This window comes from Emydura macquarii, unplaced genomic scaffold (genome assembly GCF_026122565.2).
Source record: "Emydura macquarii macquarii isolate MOO-44397 ecotype Brisbane River unplaced genomic scaffold, CSIRO-AGI_Emac_v2 contig_968, whole genome shotgun sequence".
In the NCBI taxonomy this organism is placed as follows: Eukaryota; Metazoa; Chordata; order Testudines; family Chelidae; genus Emydura; species Emydura macquarii.
The window spans coordinates 16,656,198-16,681,262 of NW_027131105.1; the positions used below are offsets into that span (position 1 = coordinate 16,656,198).

The window sequence follows — 25,065 nt, forward strand, 5'->3', positions numbered from 1 at the left end:
AGGGGCCTGGTGCTGATTTCCTTGTATGTCTGAAATAATTTGTGATAGCTGTGCAGGTGAATAGGGAGCTCGCATGCACAAGTGCAATACCAATCTGCCCCTAAATACCTTGTGCAATTAGGTATAAAGGGGGTGCTTTTAAAGGTGCCAGGCACTCAACTTCCACTGAACTTCCATGGAATTTAGATACCTAGCTTGCTTGGGCCTCTTTGAAAATCCGAGCCTCAATGTCTAACTTAAAAAAGATATAATGAGCCTGCATAAAGATATGGCAGCTAGAAAGAAGGCAAAATGTCTTTTAAAGTGGAAAAGTAGAAGTGAGTGCTGTAAAAGACCTGTAGCAGTATGTCATCTAATCCATACTTCTGCCAGTGCAGGAGTGTCTTCTCTAGCCCAGGCTTTAGTGCTTTGTCCAATTTAATTTTAAATGATGCAAACAAAGTGGCTCATTAGGGTGTTGATCACGGTATACTGCTCAAATTCCAGCACTGTTGTCCTAAGCTGGTGTGCAATGTTGTGTTATACTTTTACACCACTGTTGGATTCCACACCAGAAATGGCTGCATTTCTGCAATGGGTGAAGCAAGTCCTGCATACAAGCTTTTTGGGATTTTTAATCTTTCTGGGTAATAGGATTGCACTGGTATAGCTATAGCCCTTTTCCTCCTAGGATCTCAACACTTCATAAACATTCACAGATCAAGACTCCTTGTTCTGAGGTAGGGAAGTGTTACTTTCCCCATTTTACAGATGATATTGAAGCGCAGTCTCTCTCATTCAAGGTCACACAACAAGTCTGGCACAGCAGAGACTTGAACTCAGTTCTTTTGTTTCCCAGGTCTGAGCTTAGTGTATTAGACAATGCTTCCTTCAAAGGCACTGTAAATCAGTACATGTAAGTCATCTGGAGTGGGACCAGAGATTTAACTAGATCTGAGCAAACTCCTGCAAAATAGCAGACAGAATGTTTTAAATTTTGGACTCAACTTGAATTCACTGTTGGTTACTGTTTCCTTTGGAAAGTGTTCACATCTGTTCATGTTCCTGGTTTGCCTCCCATTTTAGTCACTGACATTAAGCTTCATACCACCCCCATTCCCTTCAGACTTCTCTGTTTTCTGGACCCTTCTGATTCCTGGGTAGCTTTTTACAATTGTGACATGGGAACTAATGTCTTGGGTTTGATTCTGAAAATGTGTCTGAAACGTTAGACTTGGAATAAAGTGGAATAACTGAAGGCAAAGGATACAGACTTCCCACCTTAAATAGTAAAAATGGCAGAACAATTAAAATGATTGTAAAAATTCACCAGGAGTCAGTTTGCATGCGGATGTCTGGATTAACTAATCATCCATAGAAATTTGAACTTTTCGTTCCAGCTGGAAGTTTACTTTGTAATTAAGAAAATACTTTGCTTCCTTTTTCTAACTAACCCAAATGTAACCCTTCCGCACTAAGGCACCTGGAACTATAATTAGATTTCACATTGGTGAATGTCTGAGGAATAAAAGTAATCACCACTGCTCTGGAAATTTTAAAACATCTTTAGTTCCATGAAGGGAGCAGGTCTAGACAGGACACTGGACTTGTGCTCTGCCACTAACTCGCTCCTTTGTGACACAGCTATACCTTGCAATAGCCACCTTTATAAATTCAGTAACTAATTAATGGGAAAGTGCAAGGTGATGGTGATCTTATAAACAGTTGCATTTTGGTCTCTTGAAACCCAGTCTTTGCCCTGGACTCCACTGTTATCAAAGTGGTAAGGCAGGCTTGTTCATCATGTCCTCCCTTCTTGATCCCCTCGAGCAGTGGTTCTGTGCATGTATTTCGCACCAACAGTTGCAAACCTGAACTGTGTGAAAATCAAACCCTATTTTTCAATTTAGCTAAATATGCACACATCAAGAGTTTGTTTGACCAGTACCATGTATCTGACACCCAATCTAATACCCATATAATCAATTAATACTTTGAAGAATTTTCAAGAGAACATGGTATAGCATCATGTATACAGAGCATGTAGTGTCAAAATCAATAGTAGTCTGTATGTTTATGACAAGCCTTGCATTGACAACTTCTGAGACATGATACCACTAGTGATGTGTATTCAGATAATATTTTTTCTATCTCATATACACTTAAATACCCTTTGCTGTTTCAGCTGCGTATGATATTCCCATTCACTGTTTCTCCTTCAATTTAGATAAATCAGCTTGCCTTACATTGGTATTAATGAAAACAGAATCTAATGCAACCTGAAGATACTTGTAGCATACAAAACATTATTTAAATGTCAAATCCAGAGTAGGTCTATTGAAGTCAGTCAGGCCATGGTCCACTATCCATAAATGAATACATTCATTTTTAAAAAGTCAAAACAAGACAAGTACATACCAATTATAGATATTCTCTTATCTTTCACCTTCTTACCCTTTGTTCTCTCCCATGCTTTATCCCCATCCCTCATTTCAGAGTGTCCAAATTAAATTGTAAACTCAGGCACACCAAAGGCATGCTTGAAACAACAAGAAAACAGTCCAAAATTCCTGTGTGGCGTTGCTGTGTGCTGATATACAACTACCACATTCCAACCCAGAGGTGGCTGCATTTCAGTCCTGGGTAAAGAGATCCATTTGTATATCAGTTTGATTAGTTTTGCAAAACACAGTTTGCAAAAAAATCCACATTGATGAAAAGTGTATACCTTATTCTGTATTAATGTAAACTATTATTATTCGAATTAACCATTACTGGCACGTTTTACTATTATTCCTTTTAGTCACTTTGGCTGCAACATGGGTCTATGATGGAAGATAGATTTTGTTTCATCATCCGTTTTCCCATAGATCAAAGCAAATGAAAGATCCACAAGTGAAATAACTACATGGGTGTTATGAGTGCCAAAAGGAGTGATGTCAAGTTGTATGAAAAGTTTAAAGGGGCAGCGCCAGAAATGCTGGCCCAAATCATCCAGCTGCTTGCACTATGCCGTAAACTGGGCATCCATGTGCCACGAGGGGTCAAGAACCTCTTCGAGTTCACCTGGGAGGAGCTAATAGTAACGACACAGAGGAAAGCTGTCACTGCAGAGTTCTGTCCTGTTGTCCATTTAGTCCCCACCATGGAATCATCTTTCTCTAGCACTACCTACAAGCCCCATACGGGAAGGAAATCTGTCCACAAAAGCACAATGCCAGAGCCCAGCTATATATCTCCTTCAGCGGAAAATCAGCAAATACTCCTCAAGTTCCAGCGAAGGTCAGTCCACCTGCTGAGTGAACTCCTCAAGCTGAAGATGAAGGCGATGATAGATTCTGTTACTAGTAAGGACACTTAAGTAATGTGATTATTTTAATTTTCTTTTGATAGACTGCAGCAGTCACCACAATGGTCTGGAAAACTGCTAGAACCTCCGTGTTAACCCCTTGCTCCCATTAACCATGTTGAAATATGATTGCAGCCAGTGTGCCTTTGACCGTAGTATGGAGAGGGCCTTAGATATTTGTTCAACCCCAGTTGAAACTCCCATCTCCAAGGTCCCTGCCAAAAACTTCTTTCCCAACCCCTAAAACAGTGATCAGTCTGATCCCCAGTATGGGAACAAGATTCACCAGCCAAGCAACGGAGAGACCGAATTCTCTGTACTGCCTCAGTTAAACTGATCCAACGTGTCCAACTTTTCGAATCACGTCACAATCCGCTCTAGCAGAGACAGCGTATTAACACGTAACACCGGTTATCTTCGTGAGAAACTCTGAATTATTGATCGAAGCCGGCATTAACAGGGAGAGAGCTTACTTTTTTTTCTGTATGATGGTTTTTTTCCTCAGGATGTAGTTCCGATGAGGTTGCCAGAAAGTTTTTGGAGGCAGGTCAGCTGCTATGTCCCAAGAATCAGGAGGAGGCTGCTGAATTAATGGCACAAGTACCCAAAAAAAAAGGTGGGGAAAGAAAATGGTCTCTCTGTTTCTGAAGGCTGTGATAAAATTCTATCCTTCCTATGAGAGACGGGGGCCTGAGGCACTAAGATTTTACATGCCAGAAAATTAATGGCAGAGCTAGTAAAAGAACCCAGGATTCCTCACCCCTAGTGGTCTCCTCTGTCCTCTAACCACTAGACCACAGTCCCCTCCCAAAGGCAGACGTTAGGAATGCCCCTAATTTAGTCACTAGACCAGATTCCCTCCTGAAAGCAAGAGGAGAACCCAGAAATACTAACTAGGTTTCCCCTGGTCTAACCACTAGACAATACTGTCTCACCAGTATAAAAAGTGAATGACATTCTTTGCAGCCTGCTTCAAACCAGAAGTTGAGTGGTGCTTTTCAGGCATGTGCTTTGAAACTTGGAATCAGTCATGTGTGATACCTCTGATACCAATGAGTGTCTTGTCCTTTCACTGCAGCAGCCGGGGGAGTGTCAGCGCAACCATGTAGCCAGAAAAAGGAAATCAGACAGACTCTGAAATGAATGGAGTTTTTGATTAAAAAGTCTTGGAGGATCAGGCGCCCTTTGAGGCAACGCTGCCTGGGACAGTCTAAATGTCATGCTTTACTCTGAGAGTAATCCCATAATAAATAGATTTCCTACAGCTTTAGTACTATTTGCTGTACTAATTTCATTATTATTAAGGGCTCTAACCAAGCATGGGACCCTACTGTGCTAAGCTCTGGACAAAGAGAGTAAAGGATGGCCCCTGGAAGAGCTCCCTGTCTACATAAACAAGACAGACAAAGGGTGGGAGAGGAAAGTATAATCATAACCCCATTTTACAGATGAGGCAAAGAGAGATTGAGTGACTTGCCCAAGGTTATGGAAAAATAGGGAATTGAGTCCAGATCTCCTGAGTCCCAGTCCAGCGCCTTAATCCCGGGAACATCTTTACTTTTTTCCTCCAGCCCCAGGTTTATGAATCAGACAGACAAGAATTGTGATACAGCTGAGGCAACTGTTTTTGATTTTATTGGCTTTATTTCCATAGCTATTTTCATTGGAAAGTTCTTGGTTGGTTGGTTTTAACGTCTCAACCCCAGTTTCTGCTTAATCCTAGTATTACCCAGCACCTGCAAACCCATCCCTGTTTCCTCCACCATCCAACTAATACACCAAGCCTCTGTGTCCTGCCTCAGCTTCTCACTCGCAGCAAAGGAAAACAAACCACCAAAGGCTCCAGGTAAGCACGATTCCTAGGGAACGTCTCACCCTCACCTTGAATAGCAAGTGCTTTACCCGCAGCCAAAAGAAAAGGCCCATGTAGGAGTTTCTGATTGCCAAGGTGGGGGATCCCTCATCTGCATTGCAGATAATCTCTGAAGTAACAAGTTGTCCAACGCAATAGAATAATTCTATTTTTGTACTGAATAGTTCATATCAGCTTCACTCCCAGCTACAGTCTACATAGACAAGTATAACAGGAAACGATGGGCGATGCCATACAGCCTGGGTGATGTTTTGACTGAACAGTCTATCTTAGGTACTTCTGTGGCTCCCATTATCATACTCAGTGCCTTACAATCTTTTTTAACATATGTATTTACCCACCCAATACCCCTGTGAGGTAGATCAATGCTGTTCTCTCCAGTTTACGGGTGGAGAAGTAAGGCACAGAAAAGCTAAGTGACTTGTCCAAGCTCATACAGGAGGGCTGTAGCAGAGCAAGGAATTGACCCAGATCTTCTGAGTTCCAGGCTGGCACCCTAACTACTAGATCATCTTTTTTCCCCTCCACCTCCCATCTAAACAAGCAATCTTCAGGATTTTTCATCCAAATAAACTTAGAACCGTCTTCCATCTTGGTACTCTCCTTTTTTCCTTTCATGGCTCCTTCCCTGAACCCCTATTAGTGTTCCCGTGTGTATATTGCACGTATCGGCTTCTGCCCTATTCCATCACAGTTACAGCTGCTCTGAAATTTTCTGATGAAAAAGGAGAGACTATTTCTGCAAAACAAATCCCATTTTTCAGATGGTTTTAATCACGATAGCTTGTAGATGCGATGGAGCAGGGGCTGAAAAGAGACCGATGGCCGTTCAGAGACAAGCTTTTTCTTATTATTTTTAGGGAGAAAATGAATGAATATAGTGAGAGATACAACTTGTCCATGGCGAAAAGGGAGCTAGCATAATCTCACCTCCCCCATCCCTTTGCCACATTCGCAGGGCAAGGGCAACAAGAGGGATGGTTTAGAAGACTGGTTGCTTTTATTCTCTGTCTCAACATTTACTTGTGCAGGTTCTCCTAAATCCAAACCTGTGCAGGAGATGATGAATTTTGACCATCAGCATGACCCATGCCCTGAAGCCAGGCAGAAGCTCAGAGAAATGTGCCGACGTATGTAAGCATTGCCAATGGCCAAGGCGAAAGCCTAAGGCATGGGTGTGAAAAGGACTAAGGAATGGTGGAACTGGGACATAGAAAAGTCCATGCCAGATCAGATCTGTGGTCAGTCTAGTACCGTAGTCTGTCTCCAGCTGTGGCCATCAGAAGGCATCAGAAACCCTATGATGGACAATTATGGAATAATCTGCCCACAGGAGAAGTTTCTTCCTAATTCCTCTGTTAATGGTTGGTTTACATTGAAGCATTAGGACTCATATCCCTAGAATTGGTTTTGATTGATGGTTTTTCTCTTGTCTGATTAACTTCAGGTTTCAAGGAAATATGCATTTGAAACAGTTGTGTTTGTTTACATGTCATAGAGACAAGAGCTCTGAGCACATCTGTATTGGCCATGGGGTTATAGACTCTCCCTCCCAGGTAGCTGACTTGAGTTGAAAGAATAGAATGCCAGCAAGGTTCTCTGGAAGATAATTTTTCACAACCATTTATGATATATATAGTTAGTGCCTGTTGTCCTGAGAGATCCCAAAGTGATTTAATGACCGCCGGGATCTCAGCCATCTCTGGAGTAGACTATAATAACCAATCTGTTTCCCACAACAGTGTCAGAGGAGGGGAAGCGAAAGGTTAGTTTTTGAAATTGAAACTACAGGGGGGAATTTATGATGACACAATCTGTAATTACCCAAGTTGGAATTTAATGAGGACGCTGTGATTAAGACTCCTGTTTGTGAGAAATGTTCCATCAGATCTTTCTTGGCCACAGATCTAATTATTTTCAGACCCTATTAGAAATGTAGAGGGTTAAAAATGATCAGTATTGTTAAATGGAAGGGGAGGAACTCAGTAGGGGAACAGAATATTATTATTATTATTATATTATTACACCCACTGCGGGTCAAAAAGAAAATAAAAACTATAGCATATAGAGTGCTGTAAAAAGAAGAGGGTGGTTCAGAGAATTGCTCGTGGGGATGAACTTTTCACATCTATATTGTCAGGTTAGTGGTTGTTACCATCTGATGGCTATTTGGTGGCCAGTATTAAATGGATTTGGTAGTCTCTCATCTGGATCTCATTGGCACTGAAGGATGTCCTTCTTGGTAGTCTGAACAGAGAGGCCAAAAACTGACAGAAAGAGCCATTGTGACTGAATGCCCCTCTCACTTCTAGAGATGAACCCCCCAGGTCCGGGATGAAGCACATTAGTGAATGGAGAGGCTCAGCAGTAGCTTACATTGTCTCTCGTCTGTTACTTGTTGTGTGGATGAATTTCTTTTCATCCAGCACCTTTCAGAAGCAGTAAACACACTACTTTTAAAACAAAATGAGAGAGAGAGAGAGAAAATGAGTAAGATTCTATAAAAAGAAAAGTGGGCAGTGCCCTTTCTTGACAAAGATGTCATAAAAAGCCTGATTTGTTCAGGAGTAATCACCAAATAAATGCAGAGTGCCCGACCCTCAGCTGGTATAAATCAATAGAGCTACACCTGTTTGTGCCCGCTGCGCACCTGGGCCCCTGGCCTCCCGGATTTGCAATGTTGCAGAGACAGACAACTCCTTTATTGCTATTCACTCTAGAGAGGAAGAGAAGGCTGAAATTAAAGCCAAGGGCCATACCAAGCCCCTGATAGTGCGAAACTATGTGGCTCCGGCACCTGGGTCACCATCCAGCTCCCCTAGGAAAGGTGGGCAGATCGTCTCGCTGCCAACAGAACGCAAGACGAAACCAGCAAAGCTCTATTTTGCCTTTCCTGATGGAACAGCATTTATTTTGTATCCTTCTATTGAAACCAAGGGAGAAGGGTGGGTTTAACAAGATTGACAGGGAGATGCTTCTTCTATGCCACTGCACATCCATGAACGGGTCACTCAATATCTGGCCCTAGATTAATACAGGTTACCTTGGCACTAACCCCTCCGAACCTCATAGTAGCAACACAAGTACCATTGCTTTTCCTCGACAAAGTATCAAAATGTACAGTACACAGGGCAAAGAAAGGGCTGCTGAAGGAGCCAAGCTTTCAGAGATGGATCACGACGGTTAGTTCTCTAGAGATGTCCAAACAGTAGCAAAATATTGTAAATAGTTACTGAATGCGCATCCTAAGGAGAAATCAACTCCTTGTACATCCTAGAGGAAAATAGCGTTCATCCGTAGTTTAGATGTTTCTTGGTGAGGGAGGGGAGGATATATAGTGGGAAGATTAATAGAAGCTAAGGACAACTACCTTCCAATATGTCTTGAAGTGAAAGGATAACAATGCTTTTTCATGGGTTTAAGAGAAAATTCAGACCAGAAAGTGGTCGGATTTAGTCAGACACAGACCAACACATTTTCTTAAACTGTCATTCCTGCCTATAACCCACCCGTGTACTACACAACAACCCACAATAACATAGTCAAGAGAGAAGATGAGTTCTCCAGGTACTTTGGGACTTAGTGTACTCCTGAGTGCTGCTTTGATCTGATTTCCTATCAGTTCCCACTGATGGGTTAACCTTTCCTATTCCCTCCACTGAAACTAATTTGTTCTCCCTTTGCAACTCTGCCTACTGCATTTGTCTTGATCCAAGAGATCAGAGAGCCATCCAATGAGTTCTAACAAAAGGGGTGTTCAAGCCACATTGAAAGAAAAGGTGAAAGCACTGTCTATAAAAGCATTGTATAGCGTTTGCTTTTGTTCTCTCTTGACTGCTGGATGAAGTCCCTCGTTTAGGATCTAATCCCACTCAGACTGAAGTCAGTGGGAATTGGATAGGGTCATTTGATCTTGCCATCTGGTTCTTACATGAACCATTGCTAACAGCTAGGGACAGTGAATCTCAGAAGACTCAGTGGTTTGGTTTACCAAACACTAAGCAGCTCAGATACTCAGCCAAAACTTACCTAAGGCATCTAGATATCATTCGCCAGCCAAACTGTCATGGGGATCTCATGGGAGCAGGTAATTTCGAGGGCTTTCTCCTGTGCTGGGTCACACTAAAAATGTTTCTATTTGTTTGAAAGATTTTGCTGGTTGGAGAGAGATTTCCTATTATAACTGTAGAATCTCTCAACCCAGTAGAAAGTTCAACCACTGTTGGTGCTTAGATGGCATGGTGATCAGGGTAGTACAAACCTTTAGGCTAGATAGATGGAATAGATTAAATCAGATTTTGCTTCTGGTCCAAATTTCAATCAGGAAGTTCAAAGGTATTATTATCTGTACTGTAGTAGTACCTATGAGCTCCAGTCATAGAGCAGGAGCTCACTGCGCTAGGTGCTGTACACACACCGAACAAAAAGATGGTCCCTGACCCAAAGAGCTAACAAGCTAATCATGTGCTTTATTATTTTTAGAAATGTCACCAATCTGTTTTGAATCCCCAGATAATTCCAGTTCAGGTTCAAAGAACACACCAAGTTTTGGATCTTTTTTTTTTTTTTTTTTTTTTTTTTTTTTTTTGGTGCTATCCAAGCCAGTTTTCCCAATGCTTATTGTAGTCCAGTGATTTTCACTGAAAAATTCTTTGCACGGCATAGCTGGACACGTTGACATTCAGCTGTCATTCATAATTAATAACCCCTTCCATCCCCAAAAGACCCTGAAATTGTTGGGGACAGTGGGAAGAAATGCAACTTCTTTCCTAGCATAATTTAATTTTCATTAATTAAACTTTCAATTCCAGTCCTTCAGGGAGTTCACAGACGGTTAAGAAGCAGGGAGGGATGCGAGTGCTGTCTGAACTACAACTGAATCCTTCACTCTGTATCTCAGGGAATTTCTGCCCACAACTTTTCTTGAAAGAAGCTCTACTGCAGTTCAATTTGTAGTTGTTTCACAACAGCTCCTGCTCAATTCGACCTTTTGATTGAACTGGGAATTAAGAACTTAAAGCTCGTAGTCCAAAATTTCGTATTATTTCTCTAGTTTAAATGAATCCATTCATCACTCTTTATCCAGCCTCTGCTTTCTAAGACCGTGTATAAAACACAAAGGGCTCATTTGGCAACATCATTCCTTTTTTGTATTGTGTTTCTAGCTCCTCACTTTAGTTAATAGAATCAATTGCTGCAGTGTTGGTTATGAAGATGTCGGTGAATTAAGTCCTTAGAGGTCTGGCTGCTCAAAAGAAAGACAGACCCTGTGCTCAGTCAGACACTCTTTATTCAGCTGCCTCTATTGCAGCCTCGTCACTAATAGTTTAGCAAGCTGCACGTATCATCATTATAAAGGATGGAAAGCAGTTTTGGAAGTACTTGCAGCCATGACCTGGTCTTTTCCACTATGCCAAGGTCCTATATAATGGGAATAATTGGTAGCCTGGCAGTAACTTTGTAGCTGATTGTTATTTCTACATGGAAGAATTGCTCTTATATTTTTCTAAACAGAAAGAGCCACCAATTACCATTCAGGCTGAGTGACTTATTTTAGCATCAGAAAAGCAGCAAGAAAGAACAAAAGTAAAGCACCCATGAGAAACCATGGTGTGCGTGTGCCACCCTCTTTGTGACAGTCTGCAGCAGGGCTGGTTGGAAAATGATTTTTTTAAACATACACTTTTCATGAATATTTAAAAATCATTATTGTCATTTCAAAATTTTGACTTTTTAAAAAAACCGACACGTTTGGCAAAAAAGCTGCTGAACACCCAAAAACATTTAGATTTTTGGCTGAAAATTTTCAGGTTTTTGGTTTTCTGAGGAAACAAATCAACAATTTTCGAGGAAAGCAGACACTTTCTGCAACATTTTTCACTTAGTCAATTTTCTGTCAAAAAATAGTTTTGACCAAAGATCTGCCTCAACTCTGAGAACAAAATGGCTAATGTCTCTACTCACAGAGTCCTTAGAAATTTGAAGTACATGAGAAAGTTCCCTAGCTGAAATCACCACTATTATTATTACTACTTATTTATTTTAGTAATAAAATGGTGGTGTTCATCAGTAAAGTTGTCAATTACAAAACACATTTGAACAAACTCCCTGCTCGCTAAGAAAATTCCCCTATTCCTTAATATTACTAAAGTTTTATCAAAAGCATAGTAAAAAACCATAGATCTCATACTGTGCCCTGAATACTTGCAAACTCTGGTTCTGGTGGACATGTGAATGGAGCTGGCCCTAGAGCCGTAGGATTCATTTAGAAGCTGTTCTGCGGTAAAGAACTTGCACTTCTGCCTGTGTACTGTTAGGTCCTGTGAGCTTCAGGAAATGGGGTTAGTCTGATGGTGGTGGGGAGGGGAACAAAACAAATATGGCTGCCTTGGGAGGCCAAAAATGTCTTGGGCACTGCGAGATCCAAATGCAAGAACTGGAGTTGGTGCTACTTATAATGTAGTAAGATGCAGTTGGAAAGAGCATCCCAGGAAGGTCTTTTATATGTAAGAGTTGGCAGTACTTGACAGTGTGTATAAGTTACCCAACAGGAAATATCGCTGCTTGCCAGTTCCCCTTGTGCTGCATGGGAAAAACAATCACCCTTCTCTTTAATAATGCTCCAAGCCTGGCTCTTTTAGCCTCTTTTATAGCTGACTACCAGGCATGTGTGCGTTATTCCTTCAAAACCAGGTGAGTGGATTTTAATCTCCTTCTATAGTGTAGATAATACAGTGGGGGTGGAGAGGGTGTACTGTGATGCCTGTTTTCCAGAGCTAATTAGCAGCTCCCATTGAATTCTGGGAAACGTGGGCATTCAAATATGGGACCTCTGAAAACCAGGCCAGGGAGATCTAATTTAAGTAATTGACTGAGTCCCCAGCAGCTGGAAATGGTGGCTACATTGCAGTCATGTAAATGGTGGTGGTGGAAACAGTGGACGGAGCAGTAAATCATACAGTGGCATGTGTCAAAAATAGATTGAAAGAAACAATAACCGTAGCTATAAAACAGAAGAGCACATTTTGTGAAAGAACTTAACGTTTACAGCTAGCATTGCAACCAGTGCATTACGTAAAGGGAGAAAGCATATTGATGCTTAATATATGCAATGACATACTATTACAGGTGCAGCCCTGTCCGAGCACAGAGCTGGGACATTGCAACCCCAGGAGTTTTAAAGCATCCACAAGGGTGATGGCAATAGGGGAGTAGGGGAGAAGTCTTTCTAAAATGTAACATTTCATTTCTAAGGTAGGAGGACCTGCCAGTCCACTTGGACTATGGTTTTCATACCTTAGTATTGTTTGTTTGTATTACCTATAACACCTTGCAGCCCCAGATGTGGATCAGGACCCCCTTCTCTATTGCATCAAACACATGTTGCTTGTCTTTACTTTCAAGGCCCTTCACGGTTTTTCCCCAGCTTCTGCTCTGGAAATTCATTTGATTGTCGCCATGTCAGTTCAAGACGAGGCGGGCAGGACATTTCAGTCAGTCATTAGGTGGTTTTTGTTGTGTTTTCCTCAGTTTAGGCCTCAATCCTGCAAACACTTAAGCACCCAATTAACTTTATGCACATGAGCAACAAACCCATTGACAGCTCATGCATAAATCTACTCATGTGCTCAAGTGTTTGCAAGAGTTACTAATTCTGTATTGCTTCCACTTGTGTTGTTGGCAAATACAATGCATAATACTTGGCACTCCTGTAGTGCTTTCCCATCTAAGGATACTTTACAAACATTAACTAATTAAGCCTCTGAATCCTGTGAGGTAGTCATTATCATCTCCATGTTACAGACGAGTAAGCTGAAGTTAAATAATTTGCCTGAAGTCACATAAGCTAGTTGATGGTGAACAAGGGATCACAACCTGGGGTCTCAACTCCAACCAAAGAGTTCCTCCTCATTAACAATTTAATATACTGTAAAAAGAGTCTCCTGTCATTTACCATTTATGATTATCATCCCCATCATTCTCTCTATAAGAAAGACAATTCATTATCATGACCCTTAGTCTTTGAACAGAATGTTATTGGCGGCTCTTAATGGTGCATGTAAGAGTCTAACCCCAGTGGGTGTAACTGATGGGTACAATGCATGCCATAACTCAGGTAGAAAAGGTCATCAGAGAGCTGAGCAAGGTATATGAAGGGGGAGCAGAACAGAGCAAAGCTGTTGAGTGGTGAAGCTCAGGGTTGCACTGGTTTTATGTGATGCTCCCTACATCTGGAAATCTGGGGAAATTGCTATCTAGTGAAGTGATGGTATCCAGCTAGTGAGGGGCCTATACGCTTTCAAACATTCCTACCCAACAGCTCTGATGCTTTGCCTGAATTATCCTGAACTCAGAATCAACTCATGTCTTTTTATTGTTTTTACCTTAAAAATGCAGGAGTTTGCTCTAACATAGCCATTTTCTTTCCTGCAGTTAGTCCTCTCCCCCGAAGAGGGAAGAGGCCATGGAAAATCAGCCCATTTTTCCAAAGCTATTATTTCACCTGGAAGACTGTAAAGACCTTTGTCGGGAATTTTCTCCTCTGTGACTGATGCTTATTATTGCCCTTCCACCCAATTAACACAAAGTCTAACTAGTATTTCCCCTCTCCCCCCCACTCAGCTGTTCACTTGCATTGATGATGGATCTGGAAGGAGGAGCTGTCAGGGACAAAGATGGATATTTGACTCACAAGTGGAGTTGGTCTTCGAAGACCCAGACTTTACAGTCTTTAGAATTTCAGGTATAAAACTGAGCTGCTGCCAAGTGCCAATATTCACAGACTTCATAGAGACAAAAATGATGAACATTCTCAGAATACAGAATAGCTCCATAAACAATGCTGTTTTGCATCGTAAACACCTGTGATCCTGTTTGTTCGATGTGATGGTGGTAGAGCTGTGTTTTACTTCTGCATATTCCCTTTAATAATATGTTTGCACCAGTCAAATTAGAAATAATCTGCAGATTATCAAACCTGCAGTAATATGGCCTTAGACAGATGTAACTCGTCTTCTCCGTTTCCAGCTATAGCTTCTTGAAAAAGGTGGGACATCCGCATTATTATTTCAGGGAAGAAGTTGTGTGCCACTATACTAAGACATCACTAGACATCATACTATCTTAAAGCTGAAATTTTCAAAGCCTCCTAAGGCAGAGGAGTGACTAATTCTGATTATTGTTAATGGAAATTTGGCACCCAAATCACTTAGGTGGCTCTAAAAATCTCAGTTAAATTATTTAACATCAACTCAGGTAGGACAGGTGGAATGGATTGAAGATTTGCAAACCAGAAGGTTCACTGGATTGTGCTCGTTGAAGAAAATGTAGCTGACACTAAGCTATCTCCCTAGAATTAATTTCCCTCTGTCGTTAATTTGTTTCTGTTGGAGGGTGTCCTGGAATACTGCAGACTAAAGTCCAAATCCTGTGAGATGTTGATTTGAGCACCCTCAATTTGAATGAAACCTCATCCATACATGTCAGAAATCACAACCCTGTGATTCACAGAATTTAACTTTGAGGAGTTTCTCGTACATCACTTCATTTCACAGAAACCCCTTGCATTTCCCTTTTATCACAATTTTGACAGAAAATATATTTTCCCATCAAAATCATGTGAATTTCTGCATGTTTTTAATATAAAAAGCTGCCTTTGATCAACAAATGAACCGAGTTTTGCTCCAAGGCGACCCAAACCATGGCAAAATGTGTTAGAGATGTTTCATAGACCTAGGTAGTTATGAGGTGAAGAAATGGATACAAGTCTCCTGGAGTAGCATTTAGAAAGAAAATGGTGACAGTAAAAGCTCAGGCATAATTTACCCTGTCCATTATCTTCCTCAGATAAATGAACAGCTAAAACTGAAGGTACTTGGTCAAAATTCCATTTCTCTTTCTTTTTCCTGTTTGAATGAGACCATCAATATGTCTTTGTCAAGATCTGCATGTGCACACACCCCCAAAGCTGACAAGCGGGTAAGCCACAGTAATGTTTGTATGAATTGCATCAGGTACAATGGCCGATGGGTGCTAACCAGTTTTAAACCCATTAACCAACCATATTTATGTGAAGTATGGCTAAAATATTGCTGTTGCCACTGACCTACTTGAGCCATATTTACTAGAGTGATAAAATAAGGGCAGATCCTAAACTTGAACCAAACATGAAACTTGATTGTACAGTGGAGGCCATTAAAACTCAGAGAGAGATGAACAGATGAACACTCTCTCTCTCTCAGGCTTTTCAAAGGTGCATGTCACCATGGGACACAGTGCAATTACGAAGGAGCCATCTCCTCTTCTAAGAATAGGAAGATACCATAGGTGCTGTAGGGGACTGGAGAGACGAATGTTGAGTTTTTAATGGTGTCCACTATAGTTCTAGACAAGTTCTCTTCATTTTCTGAAATACAGTTTTCCATATGACTTTGCATTTCTTGGTTTTGAAGGGGACCAGAAGCAGATACGGTTCAGTATCGGACCTGAAGACCCTACATTCCTTATATACACCAAACTCCCAATGAACTGGTAGACTGTACTGGTGCTTCACCTGGCACAACTGAGGGAGGGGCAAAGATAGCTTTTTGCTACCTCTGTCCCCTGATCCAGTGACTGACCTGGCTTCTGATGCCTTGGGACCACACCAAGTTGTGCTCAGCTAAAACAGTGCCCCTCCAGAGTTGTTCTGGTAGCCAGGGATGGCCGAAGCACAGCAGCGCTCTGGCCCTCACCATCCTTCCCTGACCTTGTTCATGACAAGCCACTGCCCTCTACATAGGGACTGTGAGCAGGGTGGGTGTAGAGTCATTGCACCAGTTCTATTCCATCCATGGGTTCTCCTTACCCTGGCTTTCTGGTTACAGTGTGCTGCTGAAGCGGGGCAAAGGAGCGGAGGGAGGGACTGCAGAAGGGAGCTAAAGATCTGGCCTTGGTGTGCAAGAAATGCAGGATCAGGCCCATAGTGAGGCACGAATGACCTATTTCTAAACCACGGGGTGTTATCGGAGACATCCTTTGCATTTGTAATTCTTAGACTGTGTGCTCTTCGGGCAGGGATGTTGTGGAAGGTACCTATTGCACTGTGGGTACTACTATAATAATAATGATGATTAACAATGTGCAATATTGCCATTGGAATTGCAATCAGGAATGCTAGAATTCTCATGAAAAGGGCTGGTTTTTCTCCCCAATATCCAGCCTGGTTTCCTGTTCTGAGAGGCGTAGCTAAGCTGTGGGCTATGCTTGACCCGCCTTTCCTATTCACTAGTGCTGAAATTTACCTCAGGACAAGGGGGCTTGGGCCAAACCTTATGCACTTAAAATCCTGTGTTAAGGCTCTGTCTGAGTGGGGCTTCTGTGGTATGTAAGCAGGCAGTAAGGAATAAACCTTGCATGGGGCCTCTGTACTGGAGTGAATTGTACCCTGAGCCCCAGGCATTACACCACTGTCCTGTTTTGCTTGCAGATCCTTTTACCCCAGGTTTTGGCTTATCAGCAAAAGCAAACATTACACTTAAGGAAAGTAGGTAAACAATACATCCCCCTCTATTAAGACTATATGCCACACTGGATGTTTTTAAATTGCTTCCCAAGGCTCCCATTCACCTTTGAAAATTAACCCCTAGGAACTACATTGAAACCTGCCTTAAAGACAACCGTGTCTTTTAAGAATCATTCCCAGGCCCTTCCCTAAATATTTATATGGTGGATGCACTTTTATAGAAAGACAACCTTTCAATTAAAATGCTTTATTAGCCCAAAGGCTGCCTTCATAGGGTGGCTGAATGACATATTTCCCCACCGTTTGGTGTTAATTGGGCCAGCCTTTATATTTGGAATTCATCATTGTCCTAGCTGGCATTTTTGTTTTTACTGTTTTCACTTTTACACGACGGATAAAATAAAAAGGTGAATTCATCAAACAGGGAAGAAATCTGTCAACTTCAAAACCAAACAGTATGTGGCAAATACATACATTTCTTTACTTGCTACTAACATCTTAAACTATTTAAGCTGAAAGAATGTTTGAAATCCCATTTACTTTTAAAGACTTTTCTTTACTGTTTACATTTCCCTTTCAGTGACACTTTTGTTTATGCCCAGCCTCAGTTCCAGGTTTTCAATGCTGAAAAGGCAGGACTGCAGGGAAATGTTTATTTATTAGAAAAACAAATGTTACCATTGAATGAAGAGGGGATAAAATCTTCGAAGCATTTTTTAGAGGTGATAGATTTGTAAAAGCTTGTCTAAATTTTGGACCTGATTTCAGTGTACCTTTAGAACTTCAGCTGTGGTGTGGAATGCTAGCTTCATTTTTCTGCTATCTGAGAATGGGCTGGATGGATCTTTAGCTCCAAGCCTTGCCCTCCCACCATCGCAATCTATGCCGTCGTACCGTCCCACTCAGACATTTGTCTAGTTCTCTCTCCAGAATAATCCTGCCGCTTATTTGACTCTGTCTGGACTTGGTCTCTTCTTTTACATACCACAAACACTTCATAGTTAGTGGTCATTTTCACTTTGTGTAGCAGTAACTTCAATGCCCTTTGTGTGAGTTAAATCCTGTCTAAAGCTCACCTTAAAACTTCATTTAACTTTGTTTAAAATGGACAAATTTCTACTCAGCTTTTTTTCCCCCTATAATTACATTCTTCAAGTTGCCTCTCACTACAAATAAATACAATAACCAGCCTGTAGGAATATTTACCTCCACCTTTAACCCATTTAAATTTCCATTTAAAACAAAATCACTATTTCAGTATTGTACATCACTTTCCCTTTCCTCTGTATCCAACTTCATCAAAGTTTGCTATTTCACCTCTCACTGTAGTGCTTGATAGTTTGTAGGAAAGGAAGTATATACAAATTTAGTTGCATGCTTAGTGCCTACATTTTGAGTGGTTTTAGTTTATTGTTCTAAATAAGCTTTTTATGCAAAACCGTAACAATATCAGACATACATCATGTGTCTTAACCAATATATATTAATCAATAATATCCAACAATAAGCCTAACTCCCTTCCCACTAGACCCAGAGACTTGCCCTTCCCTCCTTCACATGGGAAAAATCCAGAAAGTATTTATGGGGTGAACTATGGAAATCCTTGATGCGAAGAGCTCCTTTCCCAAAGCATCCCGCATCAGGGACAGCTCGTCCCTCTTACTGTGTACCCAAAGAAAGCACCTGTGACACCAGCCCTGTAGACTTCAGTTTCCGTCCCAGGTAGGAAGCAGTAATAGAAGCCAGGAGAGGCTCAGACAGGAAGACTACAGAAATCCCCTGACTTCCAGGGCTCCTTTCTCAAAGCAGTGAGTACCAGATACAGTCAAGTGTGAAGTGGTAAATCAGGGCCTTCTCAATTCCAAGATAGAGAACAGCAGCAGTCAGGAGGAGCCTTCATAGCCTCATGACACTGCGTAACACTGAAATCTGATGCTGGCTTTGGCTTTTCATTTCATAGAATGAAAATGGAAATAGAATGGAAGGGATTTCAATAGGTCATCTAGTCCAGTCCCCTGCACTGAAGCAGCACTAAGTATTATGCAGACCATCCCTGATAGGTATTTATCTAACCCATTCTTAAAAACCTCCAGTGACAGCGATTCCACAACCTCCCTCAGTATGTTGTTCCGGTGCTTAAGTATCCTTACAGTTAGGAAATGCTTCCTAACGTCCAACCTAAATTTCCATTGCTGCAATTTAAGCGCCTTACTTCTTGTCCTGTCCTCAGTAGTTAAGGAAAACAATTTATCCCCTTCCTTTTTATAACAACCCTTTATGAATGAAGACTGTATCATGTTCCCCTTCAGCTTTCTCTTTTCCAGACTAAACAAACCCAATTTTTTCAGTCTTTCCTCATAGGTCATGTTTTCTAGACCTTCGATCATTTTTGTTGCTCTCCCCTAGATTTTCTCCAATTCTTTCCACATCTCTCCTGAAGTGTGGTGCCCAGAACTAGACACAATACCACAGCTGAGGATTTATCAGTGCCGAGTACAATGGAAGAATTACTTCTCATGTCTTGCTTACAACACTCCTGCTGATACATCTCAGAATGATGATCACTTTTTCTGCAACAGTATTACATCACTGACTGTACTTAGTTTCTGACCAGCTGTAACTCCCCAGATCCTTTTCTGCACTACTCCTTCCTAGGCAGTCAATTCCCTTTTTATATTTGTGCAACTGATTATTCCTTCCTAAGCATAGCACTTTGCATTTGTCCTTATTGAATTTCATCCTATTTATTTCAGACCATTTCTCCAGTTTGTCAAGCTCATTTTGAATTCTAATCCTGTCCTCCAAAGCATTTGCAACTCCTCCCAGCTTGGTATCATTCACAAAATGTATAAGTGTACTCTCTATGCCATTATCCAAATCATTTAAGAAGCTATTGAATAGAACCAGATCCCTGACAGATCTCTGTAGGACCCCACTCAATATGCCCTTCCACTTGATTGTAACCATTGATAACTATGCCCTGAGTATTTTTCCCAGCCAGTTGTGCACCCACTTTATATTAGGTTCATCTAAGCTATGTTTCTCTAGTTTGTTTATGAGAAGGTCATGTAAGATCATATCAAAAGCCTTACTGAAGTTTAGATCTACTACTTCCTCTCTATCCAAAAGGCTTGTTACCCTGTCAAAGAAGGATATTAGATTGGTCTGATACGATTTGCTCCTGACAAATCCATGCTGACTGTTACTTATCACCTTGTTTTCTTCTAGGTGCTTGCAAATTGATTGTTTATTTGCTCCATTATTTTTTCAAGTACTGAAGTTAAGCTGACTTTTCAATAGTTCCCTGGGTTATTCTTATTCCCCCTTTTATAGATAATTACTGTATTCACCCTTTTTCAGTCCTCTGGAATCTCTCCCGTCCTCCACGAGTTTTGAAAGATAATCACTGTTGGCTCAAACATTTCTTCAGCCAGTTCCTTAAGTATTCTAGGATGTATTTCATCAGGCCCTGTTGACATCTAACATTTTTTAATCCTCCATCACTTCATAAGAGAGAGACCTTCTTATGGATCTCTCTCTCCTTTCAGACTCCCAGCACTTGCATCACAGAAAGTTTCCTTTTGTGGACTATTTTTGGTTCTGGGACTGAGACCATAGTTTGAGAACTACTGCTAATGGTAATCAGTTATCTGTCTGCACTTGTGTGCAAAAAAGTCCTTCTACCATTCTCAACCAATCTGCAGGAGAGAGTACCCATTCAAACTGCATTTTCCTCTAGCTGTTCATGGCCCTAAAATAAAACTGAATAAAAAAATTAGTTTATTTTTTAGAGTTGTGAGAATTTTAAGGCATTTCCATCCTTAGGGTTTCAAGATGCAAAGGCATGGAAGAAAAAAGGAAGGTTGATTATCTGGCTAACTTATTTTTTATGTCACTTTCCCATTGGGTAGCTAAGGAAAGACGAATAACACAGGAAGAATGTGATTAGGTGATTTATCTCCAATATCATATTCCTGCTACCTAATACTGAAGTATTATCAACACAGGATAGGAATTAAAAGAGAAAATGAGGGAAAGCATTGCCCCATCATCCTCATCCTGGGATGGGCTACCAATTGAGAGGGTAAAAGATCCACTCCTTCTGTGAGACTTGAACATAGGACCTTGGACCATGACTAGAAGTAAGACTATTATCAACTTACCAGGTCTCTAACAGGATTGCACCAGCCGCCCCTCTGTCACAGTGTCCTTCAAAGTTTGCAGTGCTGGAAACTTGATTCTAATCTTAACTAACAATGGTTGGATTTCTCCTTTTATTCTTTAAAGATATTTGCAAAAAACAATGACAGTGAGGAGAAGGAGCAAAAACTGGAGAGAGCCTTGGAAGAGATTAAGAAACGATTTCAGAAGACAGTCAAACAATTTATAAATGCCATTCTGATGGCTTCAGGTATAGTATTTTTAGCTGAGTGCCAACAAAGTGATCAGTGTTATACGTATGTATAAAAAGAAGATCTGGTGTCTTCCCCAAGGGACTTACAGTTGAGCTCAGACACATTTAATGCAAGGATGATAATGCAAGGTCAAAGTAGTGAAGAGGTTGAGAGAGAGAATTACAGAAAGGCTTTCTCGAAGAGATGGCTCGAAGGACAGAGCTGAAGGGAAAGAATAATGTGTGTACTGAATAAAGCTGAGCAAATAATTGATTTTTGGTTCAGTGGTTCAACCAAAAAAATCAAAAAATAATGTGTCTTGGATCAACCCAAAATGGAACTATTTTGAGGTCTTTTTTTCCTGAAACACAACCTGAAAAAATCTTGTTTTGGGTCAAATAAAAAGTTTTGTTTGACCTGAAATGAATTTTTTTCTGGGTTTTTTTGTTTTTTTGTTTTGTTTTGTTTTTGGGTGTGTTTATCCTTTTTTAATCTGTTAAATTTCTTAAACCAAATGTTGTTTCAAAACTAAAAGTTACATTTTCAAAATGTAACATCAAACATTTTTGACTTTTTTTTTTTTTAACATCTTTTCTTTTTTGGGGCCGAAACTATACATCGAATTTGATCAGAATTTATGAATATGTTCAGCTGACACTGACTTTTTCAAGGAATACATTTTTTTCATCCAAAAAATTTCACCCAGCACTAGCGCTGACATTATTGTGAGTAAAATATTTGAAGTCATTTAATTTAATTTAATTGAAGTCATTTAATTCTGAAATATTAATGAATATTAATGAATATTCTGAAATATTAATGGATATGTTTACTAGAAGACCTAGTTGTCCACCTCTAACTTGTATAGTTTTATTACAATTTTCTGAGTAACACCAAAACACCTACATGCACTTGGCAAGATACATGAATCAACGAGTTACTCATTGTTCCATTCACCTCTGGGGACCTGGTTCAAGTTCTCTTCTTGTCCCAAGTGAACATATCCTGTGTTAGCTTCACAAAACTATCATGAAACTCAGGGGTGAGCGAACAATGTGCACTGATTTTAAAAAGTGCAGCCAGTACGTGCAACCAGGACAAGGCCAATCATGCACAACCTGTCAGAGAGAGGAGTGCAGGCATAATGCTTTCATGGCTGCTTAGCTTTCAATAGCTAAACAATCAGTGTGGTTTCTTGGAATTCCATTGGCATCTGCAGGGACAGAACTTGGGGCCTTTCAAACCAAAAGCACAACCCACCCCCTTCAACCTGAACAAAAGAAAATTCTCTAACAAGCACATCCTTAAGTGTTGTTTTTTGTTTGGCAGGTATATTTCCTATAGAATATCCAATCCTAGAAGGAGCAAAGCATGTCAAATATAAAAGGATGGAACCGTCATCTCAGGCCTGGGCTAAAAGAGTGAAAGACGAACGAGCTCCAATAGTTTCAGAAACAAAAAGGCCTAAAAAACCCCCTAGCAGTCCCCTTGATCAAAGGATTCCTCCCAAGCCTTCTAGCAGATCTGTGGATCAAAGGATTCCTCCCAAGCCTTCTAGCAGATCTGTGGATCAAAGAAGACCTTCCAGTCACCTGGATACTGTGACCCAACCAAAGCCTGCACCAAGGTTTGCTTGGAGATGCATGCACTCCCCCTGCTGGGGTAAAGGATGCAGTGTCACTGAAAATTTGGGTTCACGGTTTATTTTTATCATAGAGCAAATGGTTGTGTGGTGAATGAGGTAAGCAGGCAGCTGGCAGGATTAAACAGAATTCTTTGCACCAGATCCTTAGTTGGTGTTCATCAGCTCTACTGGGTTCAATGGAACTCAGCTGACATACACTAGCTGAGGAGCTGCCCTTTACGTAATGTAATGGCACCATTTTGCCTTCTTTTTCAACCTGCTCCATTATTCCTGATGAAGTTCCCTCTAGAGTTCCTAGCTACGTAGTGCATTTATTCCTCAGTGAGTAGATGAAATCCCCCAAGTTACTATAAATCCCCATACACAGGGAGACCGAACAGAGTTTTATGATCATGTCACACAGAGAGCATTTAACAACAGTCGCCCAGTTTGTTTGATGAGTCAGAAGATGTTCACCACCATAAGCACCAGAAATTGAATGTTTCTGTAAGTTGAAGCTTAGGTTCTGCAAGAACTGATGAAGGGCCATCAGAAGGGTACTGGGGTAGGTAGACCCTGATCCTACATCATTAGTGTCAATGGGAGCTTCATCACTGCCTTCTAAGATGGTAGGATCCAGCCTTAGTGAACCAGTTCATTCTGGCTTTAGGCCCTAGTATTAGTTTCTGAGAGTTTGTCTGCACCTGTTGAAGGACTCTTCTACTCTGTCACACATTTCTGAATGAACACAGCTGGTAGTGGGAGAGGTTTTGCATCTTCTGTCTCTTAAAAGGTCACTCTTCTTTGATGTTAGGGAATATGGTGCATTTTAAGTTGAGATGGTCCCAAGTTGCAAAATGAGGGTCTGGATGCAGGTTCAAAGCCTTCTGCAAAATTTGGGAGGTTCAAGTGAAAGTGTTTTTCTTTTTTTAAGCCCATCTCTGTTTTACATGCAAGCCCACTCTTGACTTTTTAAAGGGGCAGATTTCTATGTCTCAGACATACTAGAGCCTCTGCCTCAAATCCTGGTAACAAAATGACCTGTATTTAACTATTTTCTTGGATTACAGGAGATTACATAAATATCTACTGTCTGTTATGTACTTCTGATCTGTATCTAACTAAACTGAACTTCATATGCCTTGCAGAGTTAGAGCTCTCTCAGCTGGAGAAACGTGCCCTTCCAGCACCTGGACATCCTCCACTGCTGACTGCCCAGTTGTGTTGCGGAGGCTGATGTCCAAGCAGGACACTGGTCTGGGCTGCAAGTGCATCGTGAAAATTCCATTTGTCACCGACTTGGAGTTCGACAAATTTATCTCAGCACCCAGAAAGTCCGATCAGATCCTGGTGTTCTTTGTCCTGTCATCCCAAAATCCTTCCTATTCTCCTTTCTTGGAGTGGATGTTACAAAGCCTGTACATGGAAAAACAGCATGGCCGTCCATCCCCTTGTGTTCAGGTAAATTGTGGTTGGAGTTAAGGACTGCAGGACACGAAATGCACATAGGTGACCCAGAGCAAAGAGGGACTGTCTAGCGCTTTTAAAAAAACCATAAAATGCAGTGAGTTTAATTCTAGGGAATGGTGTTAGACTGACAGTCCTGGAGATTATTTGGGGGAGGTTCTATGGTCTGTGTTATAAAGGAGGTCAGACTAGATGGTCACAGCAGCTCCTTCTGGCCTTGGAATGTATGAATCAGAAATGAAAGCACTCTTCATGGAGCAGTTACAACACACGTAGCAGCAGTTCAGGCTTTCTCATGCTGTCCACTAATGTGCTCCAACCATGATCTGGGGTGGGAGCGCACTTTTACTAGTGCTGAGGGGGGAGTTCAGTCTCCATGTTCACTAAGTTACTGTTAGGTTATAAAATTGGCCCCAAACTACTTGACATTTTCCCTTGAAATGATAAATAGGAAGCATTTTGCTTACCATTGAGATGCAGAATGTCGCTGATGTGATAATATGCACAGACCAAGTGGAAGAGATGTCTAACCAACACAAGATTTCATTCTGATTGCTACTATTAAAAGAAAGCTGTATAATGGCTGTACCCATGTTTTGCAAACTCGCCACCAGGGTATGCTATTGTTCTAATAGAAACAACTGCAAGAGCAATTAATTATCTTACCTCTCACTAGGGGTCACTATTGATGTCTCAGAAACAGCTGCATGTGCAATTATATGGCTATAAGAAAAACAGCCCTTAAAGAGAGAAACTCAAACTGTACCTCAGTGTCTTCAGTCCAATTCAAATATTGAGGATGTTGCTACATCCGTATTACACATATTAAGAAGATAGGTTCTATGCAAAATAGAATAGCAGAATAATTACTGAGTT

The 25,065-nt window shown here is 41.0% G+C and overlaps 1 protein-coding gene across 1 annotated transcript in view; it reads left to right on the plus strand.

The window, feature by feature from the left end:
* Positions 1–2,896: 2,896 nt before the first annotated feature.
* The window catches only part of CUNH3orf20 (chromosome unknown C3orf20 homolog), a 44,989-nt gene continuing 22,820 nt past the window's right edge, over positions 2,897–25,065 (plus strand). Inside the window, exons 1-10 of the mRNA XM_067544414.1 lie at positions 2,897–3,326; positions 5,052–5,174; positions 6,233–6,335; positions 7,922–8,116; positions 11,742–11,894; positions 13,824–13,944; positions 15,048–15,179; positions 20,992–21,115; positions 22,428–22,725; positions 23,871–24,183. Coding sequence (XP_067400515.1) covers positions 2,897–3,326; positions 5,052–5,174; positions 6,233–6,335; positions 7,922–8,116; positions 11,742–11,894; positions 13,824–13,944; positions 15,048–15,179; positions 20,992–21,115; positions 22,428–22,725; positions 23,871–24,183 — 1,992 coding nt within the window. The remainder of the gene's footprint in view (positions 3,327–5,051; positions 5,175–6,232; positions 6,336–7,921; positions 8,117–11,741; positions 11,895–13,823; positions 13,945–15,047; positions 15,180–20,991; positions 21,116–22,427; positions 22,726–23,870; positions 24,184–25,065) is intronic.